General features: G+C 39.7%; 1 protein-coding gene across 1 annotated transcript in view; it reads left to right on the forward strand.

Moving 5' to 3' along the window:
• TGFB2 (transforming growth factor beta 2) overlaps positions 1 to 4,766 on the forward strand; it is a 74,277-nt gene extending 69,511 nt beyond the window's left edge. Inside the window, exon 7 of the mRNA XM_013174005.3 lies at positions 1,267 to 4,766. Coding sequence (XP_013029459.1) covers positions 1,267 to 1,425 — 159 coding nt within the window. The 3' untranslated portion in view covers positions 1,426 to 4,766. The remainder of the gene's footprint in view (positions 1 to 1,266) is intronic.
• Positions 4,767 to 9,897: the final 5,131 nt, after the last annotated feature.

Here is a 9,897-nt window from a genome sequence, read left to right on the forward strand (position 1 = left end):
TATGGGATGGGATCTTTTATTTTAGGGATTGGAGTTAGTATTTTAGCCAAGTGTTTTAGGATGAGTGGTGTTCTGCTGTGATGTGCTCATTCTTCTCAGCTATCAATAAGAATATCTAGACAGTAAATGCAAGAAGCAGACATTTGCATCACAGTTGTCATAAAGTAAGAATTTCCTGCTCAGGACCATACTAAGGATGATGTCTCACCTTTTCCAAGCCTTCTTTAAAACAACAGATCAATGTCAGCCAGCAGTGAGCACTCCTCCTGTCCAAGGTGCAGCTTGCTTTTCCTTTGGTCTGCAAAGGCACGATAGTGAGTTCTTCTGAGCATATGGACCCAAGCGTAGGTAACTTTTATAGCTGTTGCTGGCTGTGGCATTGTAGTACTAGCAATGTAAGCTGGCAGTGGTAAATATGTTTTAATAAGGTATGTATGTTCCTGCACTGGTGTGGAGTAGTACACAATTTGGAGCAGCACTCCTTTTTAAAGGAAAGAGGAAGAATAACTGTCATGGTCACAAATATGTGGTTTGGAAAGTTAGACGAAGAGTCAGAGGTTGCTTAATAAAGTAGTGTTGTTGCTGCCCTGAACAGGTCTTCTGTCTCACTAAGCTGCAAATGTTGTGTTGAAGCTCTAGGAAAAGGTCACTTAGTGTTTAGCTAACACATTAATGGCATCCTCGGAAATACCTATGCACCATCAGCGGGTAACCCAGCATACTTCCCTTGCAGAGAACCATGCATATGAATCCAACGTGACGTAAAGCACCAGTGCTACTAACTTCACCACAGCTGATTCTCAGTTGGAGGAACTGCAGATGGAGTCACAATTCTTGCAGGGTGGCATTAGTGGATTTATTGAAAAGTAGCAAGGGAGGAGAAGAAGAGCAGTGCTTTTGTGTTGAAAGGCTCTCCTCTCCTGTAATGATAAATGGCAATCTGAAGACAGAGACTTAGTTTCTTTCTTACCTATCAATACAACATGTGTGTTGCTTTAAAGGGCTATTCTTTCAAGTCAGGCTCCAAGCATGTATGTGTTATAAGATTTAAGGCTGTGAAGATAAAATGTTAGGAAACTCAGACAGATTGTAACACCAGTTTGAAATGGAGAAGTATGCAAAAATATTCAAATCTAGGCATCTTCCTACTGATTACATTAGGCTTTGTCCCAGGCGCTGTAGGAGGAAGTGATGCAGAAAGGAATTTGCTTTGAAGAATCAGGCAGAGGTAGCTGCCTTAATCTCTTATTTCCTTTCTCCTTCTAGGTACTCAGCTTGTATAACACCATAAATCCAGAAGCTTCTGCCTCTCCGTGCTGCGTGTCCCAGGATTTAGAACCTCTCACCATCCTCTACTACATTGGCAAAACACCTAAAATTGAACAACTGTCCAACATGATCGTAAAATCTTGCAAATGCAGCTAAAGGATTCCCCAGCAGCAGCACGATGTCTGTGTATTTAAAAAAAAAAAAAAAAAAGGAAAAAGGATAGAGAGAGTGAGAAGGAAGGAAGGAAAAATGCAAACCCAGGTTCAACAGTGTTAAAAGGAAAAAAAGAAGAAAAAAGCGGTACTAGTCTGAACTGTTTGAAAGTTTTTTTGTTTTTGTTTTTTTGTTTTGTTTTTTAAAACTGGCATCTGAAGCAAAACATTGAAGGCCTTTATCTTACATTTCACCTACACATAGTGTGAGATAGACAAGAAGCAAGTTAAAGAAAAAAAAACCTTTTAAAAATAAACACTGGAAGAAATTTGTTAGTGTTACTATGTGAAAGGAAAAAAACAGGAAAATCCCATGAAGTGGAGTTGCTGTATCTGTCCCGTGCCTTACTTGATCTCTCTGTATTGTTACGCAATAGGCATCCTACCCATTCCTCTTAGTTGTAGAGTTAACAGTGCATTATTTATTTGTGTGTAAAAACTATCAAATGGACATTTCCGTATTGCCATTGGAAAAAAAAACCAGCAAATGTGGACAAAATGGAGACCAAATAAGCTGCCAGAAATACCTATAAAGCCTAAAGGAACACAAGCTCAAAAGATTCTGAGAAGTAATGGTTAGTTTAGTTGGATTTAAGTAGAAATCAGTTACTACATTATTGAGAAACTTTGCCTTTAAAATACCTTATTTTTCATGCCAGCTGCCTAGAGAGGCTTCTTGTAAGGTCTCAAACCCTTGTTTTAAATACTGAATAACTTACTAATAAAGGACACTCTGTTTCAGTCTGAAAGACAAGTCTATAAGATTTTTTTAACTGTAAATGATTTAAAATGTCAGTTTAGTAAACCAGTGAAATATTTAACATGTACTGGTCTAATCTTCAGACCTTAATACGTTGCTGTATAGCTATGCTATGGGATTTTTTTGTTCTTTTGGTATATGTAACCATACCTAGAGTATTACAATAGGTGGGTAGTAAAAGCCAGCTTAATTGGAAACATATCTGTAGATCTCTATTTGTAAACTATTAAAAAATTAAGTACTTTATGTGTAATGTGTAAATTTTCACCATATTTTTGTACTCTGTAATACTGTCAGCTCTCATGAGTTTGAATTTGAATTTGGGGCTCCTTTTGATCACTCAGAATCATGTGTTTCCCTCTAGCTGGCCAGTATGAGTAGAGTCCCTATATTTTGACTTGCACTACAAATACATGTTTTATAATAATTGCTATACATGTGCTTTGTATATTGTTCATCATTATGACATAAGCTACCTGACTCCATTTGGTTTTTTTGTTTTATAAAAAGGATGGATTAAAGCACTCTTTCCTCCCCTCCTTCTCTCCCTCCTTGCCCATCCCCATTTTTATTTTTTCTTTTGGCGATAGACATTTGAACAGATGGGCAGGGAGCGAGGTGTTGCAAGAAGAGATGTCCCAGCCTGGCTGAGGCAAGGCAAAGCCTTGCAGAGGGTGACATCCACAGCTGTGCAGAAGGCTGGTACGAAGCATCTGCCTCAGTGATGCCCTTGCATGGGGCGTGCATGGGAGCAGTTCGCGTTGAGCTCACACGCAGCAGGGATTTGCCCTGCTGTTAGTCCGTGGGATTGATCCTGCTCCCACCACAGGTAACAGAGGCTTGCCTTTAACTTCTGCAGAGGCACAGCAGAATTTGCAGGGTCAGACCCTTGATTTTGTGAGTTTTTAAACTGAGTTCACATTAAAACTTTTTTTTATTTTTATTTTTTAAAGGGAAAAAGAAATATGGGGTCACTGTGGCTTTGTTGTTGTTACACATTTGAATATTGTAGAGGGAGTTGAAAAAACATCCATAACATACAACTAATTTAAAAAAAAAAAAGTTTAAATTGGCAAAAAAAAGAAATCCTGAAGGTGATGCTTTCAGTTCATTTCACATGATGAAGGGTTTTGCATGGCAAAGCTTGAAAACTGTTAGAATGACATTTTCTGTCATTGACCTGAGCGGTGTCAGGAGAGCGTTCCTGAGCTTTATATTGTCAGCTCCAGTTTTGAGATGTGCAATTTCTTTGACTTCAGCAGAACACTGATGCAAAGCTGAAGTACCACAGTGGCTTGCACCTGCCGCTCCTTGGGATTTTGGTAGAGCCTACGCTTATTGCCTAGATGGACACATAGCCCCACAGATGATCTAATCTCACCCATTGACTCAGCGCTGAGGAGGAGGTACGTTAGATTTCTGATTTATTTAGTGAGTTGAGATGAACAAGTGAAAAATCTGTCCTGCTAACACTTGCTTGAGCCAGACTTACTCCAATGAGAAGATGCACTGAACTCAGTGAAACTCCTCAGGGTAGTAAATACTCTGGATTTTGCTGTATACAGCAGCAAAATTAGTTTTATCAGGTTCAGTATGAGACCTGTATTTTTGTTGGACAGGAAGGGAGACAAAGATGAATACATTTCAAAAAACTTAAAAACATTTTTTGCAATTCCCTGCTATGGGAATGTAAATCAAAGTGGATTTGAAGCTTTGAAAAAGTGGAATACATGATAATGTACTTGTCCAACTGTACTCACTATTGCGCTGGACGCAGCTGAAAATTTTGGTTTCGGTTTGGATTTTTTTCTCTAAATTTAAATATAAAGCCTTATTTCTGTAGAGCATTACCCCAAGATCAGATACTTTTTTTTTTACTTCTTTTTTCCTCAAAATGCACTGATAGTATTTGAAATATTCTATTATAAAGCTCCTACAACTTTTTTTTCTCCCTCTGGTTTATTAGGCACGTATTCCCCGTAATTACCAAGAATGTTAGACCTGATCCTACAATGTGCAGAACTCAAGGGTGAAATTCCCCTCTACAGAGTGGGGTAATGTGAGGCCAAATACCACTCAGGTCTGATGTAGATCCCCCCACCACCATTGAATGATGTTTTAGATGGGACTGCACTAGTTCAGAGACTGTCTGCCAGAGGCCTTACCATGAGATAGTTGCCGCTGTCTCAGCAAAGTCCCTGAGCACTGGTGATGCCCAGCACCTGGCAGGAAATGTTCAGCACCTTGAAAGGTCTGACCCAAAGGAGCTGTGTGGAGCCAGGGTAAGGGGTGGGGAGTCGGGAGGGGCGGGTGGTTGTAGCACTTAGCTGGGTGGGTTAGGACAGCATTTTTTATGTGTTTAGCGACAATACAATTGTATGGTTGGCATGGCTTAAAGGAAAAAAAAAAAAAAGGAACTTAAAGGACAGCTGTGTTGTACTTTGGTGATCGATTACTCTGTATTTTAACACATTGTATGTCTGTTTTTGTGGTGCTCTAGTGGTAAATAAATTATTTCAATTATATGCTGGTGTTGTTCATATGGCAGTGTTCTTCTGGCATAGGTAATTCCTCAGCTCAGGCTCAGCTTAATTGGTGCCGAGCACTTTTTGTGTGAGGGACCTTGATGTGGTCTGGCACAGGTGAGGTGAAGAGCAACCATCCAGGATGAGAGTGGATCACGCCTGCCCTGAGGATTCCTTTCCCCTCAGCAACTGCTGTATGTGCCTTGGTCTACAGACAAGTGGCTTCTGAGCCAGTGCTCGGAGCAGCAGCACTGTCCCATGTGTGCACAAGACAGCTGCTGCCCCAGGCAGCAGCGGTGTCACCCTACGGCCTCACTGTGCCTGATCCTTCACCAGAACCGTGCCCAGGCAGTAAGGTGCCCCTCTGCACGGCTGTTATTGTAGGCACCGGTTACGGTGGCTTTTCTCTTTGGCAGTAGTTCTCAAAGTATGCCCGTAGTGATGCAGGGGTTGAGAAGGCGATCTGACTGCATCCTGTGATGCCTGTACAGTGAATGGTCCCACAATACCGTGTCCTTCAGTAGAACTCACTGAAGCTGTTGATTTTGTGCATTGAACAAAAGAGACTAAAATGGGATGAGATGGTGTACTGCAGGAAAGGCAACAGAAAAATTGGAACAAGGCAAATTCTGGCTTCATGTAAGGAAAATATTTTTACACTAGAAGTGGCCAAGCCCTGGAACAGGTTGCATGACATCTCCATCCTTGGAGATGCTCAAAGCCATCTGGGTAAGGCTCCAGGCAGCTGGCTCCTGCTGTGCCTGCTCTGAGCAGGAGGTTTGGTTGGAGATCCTGGAGACCCCTGCTCACCCCTGTGAATCTAAGAAGAGTTGAGGTCTAACCCAATCATTAGTCTGGTGATCAGTCATCTCAGCTAATTCTGTTAGTCAGAAGCCACCACATAACCATGTTGAAGAGCTTTGTTTGTTTTTGCTGTTTTTTTTTTTTTTTTTTTTTTTGGTTTGACAAGAAATAATACTCCATATTATATTGTAAGTTTCTCTCCATGCACTCTGCAATAGGTAATTGCATTATCTAAGCAAATAAGAAAAAACCTGGTGTTGCAACTTTTCTTTACTAGATCTTTAGGAGCTCTAGTCTCTTAAATAAATTAAACTGATGGGAGGAAGGGCTGCAGGACTGGATCATGACTTTTGAAGTTGATAAAATCATATGACAGTGCTTTCAGAAGATGGGCTGATGACAAGAAGAGCTGAAGACCTCTTCCTGGTGTTTTCTCTGGGATCTCAGGGGTGCATAGCATTTCTTGGCATGAAATAAAGAATATGTTTATGCCAGATTGTTTAGTGTTATTGTGATAAATTACAACAAATGGACCCTGTGGTCTGTGAATATGTGTTTAAGAATGCAACTTGGGATGAGCATTAAAACAATCTAAGGGGCCATTTCACCACAGCTATGCTCCAGTCTTACAGTGGTCTGTCTTAGTTGATGTCATTGAGTTTATACTAGCATAAAACTGTGGTCCTGCAAAAAATTGTCAGATATTAATTTTCATTCTATTTTTAGTTACTCGGTTTATGTGTTTTTGATATAAAAGTAATTGCCAGCTCCACTCTTATCAAAGGTAGTGCTCACACAATTTATACTGGTGAGAATACTCTGCAACTCTGGCTGCTCTATTTCTGAAATCAGTGAATAACAGCAGCGTTTGAGGATGAATGTTGATTGGAACTTTTAGATAAGAAAGTAGTTGTGGGGCCTATAATTAAAGAGGAACAAAGTGAAAGGACACAGTGTGCTAAGAGAGATTTTATAGTGTGGGGCTGAAAAGATGGAAGCTCTCCCATGACAGTAAGATTTATGCAGAATATTGTGATACTGGGTTTGTCTTTTCCGTTCACTAACACAGACTCTCCAGACTGTATCACTGAAGCCCTTGCTACTCTACTTGAATCAAATTGTGGTTAATGAATGTGGAATATTCAATACAGGAAAAACCCATACCATGTAAATGTCTTGAAAACCAGTTTTTAGGCCAAAATCTGCCTCTTAGATCAGACAGAATAGATTCTATGAGGAGCCATGAGTTCTGGAAGAAAATAAACCAAGAGGTTATGTAATTATATGTGGTTATAAAGTAGATGTGAAGTAATGTAGTTGGCTTGTCAGTGGGTATGGGTGTAACAGTAATTTCTTCATCTGTATAAAAATAAAATTAAATGGAACAGAAAGCTGATGAGAACTTCCAATCAAATTTGATATGCTCATTTAATGAAGTAACCTGCTGGAATCTAAAACAGACCCCCAGGGTTATAAAGCTTTCTTAAAACATATGGTGGTCCAAGAAAGAAATATTTCCTTTGAATGGGGTGTTTTAGTGCCAAACCGAGATGATAGTAGGAATGGAGGAAGGGTCAGTGGTCACTGATCTTTGGTCTCAGCACTCTCTGCATATACTGTAGGCTAGTCCCAGTTAAAAGATACATACAGTTCATATGGAAAACTTTTGCTATAAGAAAGGGAATGAGGTAGATTCAAATGGCAAATGGGAATTGAGTCTCTTTATGTTCTATGAAATACACCACAGGCATAGAAAGCAGTTCTTGTATACTATTCCATCAAGCTAATTAGAGGTGGATCAACTCAAAATGTTAACATGCGAGTCCACATTTTACCTAAGTCAAAAATCAAGTGTTTGGAGTTCTGATGTTCAAGTCTGGAACACTATTCCAAAATTCAGTTAGGTCCAATCCCTGCAACAGTTTTTTAACCAAACTTTAATTACCAGATTCTCTTCTATGTGTAAGGCTTTAAACTTAAGGTGCCAGAGTTTTTTTTTTAAACTTGAATAGCTCTTAGCCAGGTGCAAGTCTCACAGGAGTGTTGTATTTTTCCCAAACACAAAGATGTACAAATCTAATTGCCATTTGCAGTAATAGTAGTCAGAGATGGTCAAAATGTTGTTACGGATTGAGTTAATTTCCACAGAACTGGTAGTGGGATACCAGACCTTAGGTCACTTCATTCTTCAGTGATTAAAAGACCAGCAGTATGGGACAAAGTAATGTTTTTTTTTTTTTTTTTTTTTTTGCCATCTGATGGAACCCATGTGAAACAGATCAATGGCTTCATTCCAGTTCCTAGTGTAAACTTGTTGGCTGTCTCCAAGGATATGCAGACTAATTTCATCCATCAAATGCAGAAAATATCCTTATCCGGAAAAACCTGCTTTTTTTTTTTTTTTCCTTTGGAAAAATGTAAATACAAAAGACAAAATATGCAGCAGTTCATGGGCAAGTTATGCATTCCTCTGCAGTGTGTAACCTGTTCTCCAAGAGGTGGTCTGGATCAATTTGTGAACATTTGGGAGTGAAAGCTGGATTTAGAGAGACTCTGAAATACATTGTTTCTTCCACTTCTGCAAAATGTTCAGTTACAAAAAGCCAAAGGACGGTAAATGAGAAGGATATGATGTGGCTACCCCCCCCACACACACACACTACCTTATATCCAGCTATGATGTGTGCAACACAGGAGGTGAATCACTGCAAATCTTGGGTCTCAAATAAAGACAGTTGATGTATGCAGAGCCAGGTCACAGAAAGCAGACCAGGAAAGATGAATACAACAGAAGGATTATGTCATCATAAAGTATATGCCCCAAATAAAGCCACAGGAAAAGTGCACTGGTTTTGATGTACTTTGGCTATGGTTCCATACCACAAAAGGCTGATCCCATTTCTCATCCTTTGTCTTGGAATAGAGGCATCTTTAAGGAGGTAGGAATTTACCTGGGAATAACAAAGTCACTGATATATTTTGAGATCTTTATCAGCCAGGAGACATAATTTAAATGAGCTGCTAACAAGACCTTAATTATTTTTTCAAGTAGCTAAGCGCTCCTAATGGCTTTTCTGATCTCAGTCTCATGTTTTAGTATCAGAAGTACCTCCACTGCTTTGTGACAACAGATTATGTCTATCAGGTAGTTGAAATACCACTGAGTATTCCATGGACTAAACTAGAGACCTCATATGCTAAAACCATGGGTTTCTCTAGTGCCAGGTTCCTTCAAGCAGCCTTGTAACACGTCCAAGTGCTCTTCAGGCTGAGCAAAAAGCAGTGCTCAAACACACTATCAGCAGTGGTTAATCTATGTAAGTAGTGCAAATATATCATGTCCTGGTCTCAGCAAGGCTCTCAGGAATGCATCTAGACACCTATCTCACTGATCAGGCCTCCTCCCCCCCAGAAGGCTGTGTAGGAGGAATCAGTGACTTGCTCACCCTGAGGGGAAATCTATCCTCAGAAGCTGATGGATTTGTATATGCAAAAATATGTGTCACAGGTTGCAGATACGAAAACCACATCTGCACACCTGCAAGCAAGAATGCACATAGCAAGAAAGGCAAGAATCAATTCACACTTGATCCATTTGTGTGGATCCATAGATTAAAGCGGTGCATATAAGTTTAGAGCCTTCTTTAAAATTTGCATAGTACTGCAATATTTGTACAACTTTTTCTGTATTATTAAGTCTCTCCCTCTATTTGCTAAGTATCTTTGCACTGTCTGGACTGCTTCACTAGTTATATTCTTAGCAGTCCTACTGTATGGCCCCAGGGAGGAAAAAAGGAAATTTCAGAGACTGTTTCACTTCTGGGTTACTCCAGCAATAGCAGGTTGTTCTTGTGACTTTTGTTGCTGAACACAGGAAATGACTTTTGGAGGCAACTGAGTTGATTCGACTGGTCTTATTCCCAGCTCCCAGCTACATTATCTTTACTCTCACACAACTGTTTCAATAGGGGACAAGCCAGGATTTAATGTCATTTGTACAAGAATTAGGCTCAGTTTGTCATGTCACTTGTGGCTTCACACACAGCATGTGTGTTTGTAAAAAGTGTTTGAACATTGATTGCCACAACAGTCTACATGAAAGCATCTGTATTATACATATGATTTTATATTTGAAATATAGAAAAATAAGAACATGATTTTCCAAAGGGGGAAATTGATCCTATTGTCACTTAAATAGGCACATTTTGCAAGGTGTTTCTGTCATCCAACAGTACTGAAAATAATGCACTTTCATATTGGATTCAATTCCTCTGTTGAATTTATTGCATGTGTATATTATACTACTATAGCTAGGGGAAAACATCCT

Source organism: Anser cygnoides, chromosome 3 (assembly GCF_040182565.1).
Source record: "Anser cygnoides isolate HZ-2024a breed goose chromosome 3, Taihu_goose_T2T_genome, whole genome shotgun sequence".
In the NCBI taxonomy this organism is placed as follows: Eukaryota; Metazoa; Chordata; class Aves; order Anseriformes; family Anatidae; genus Anser; species Anser cygnoides.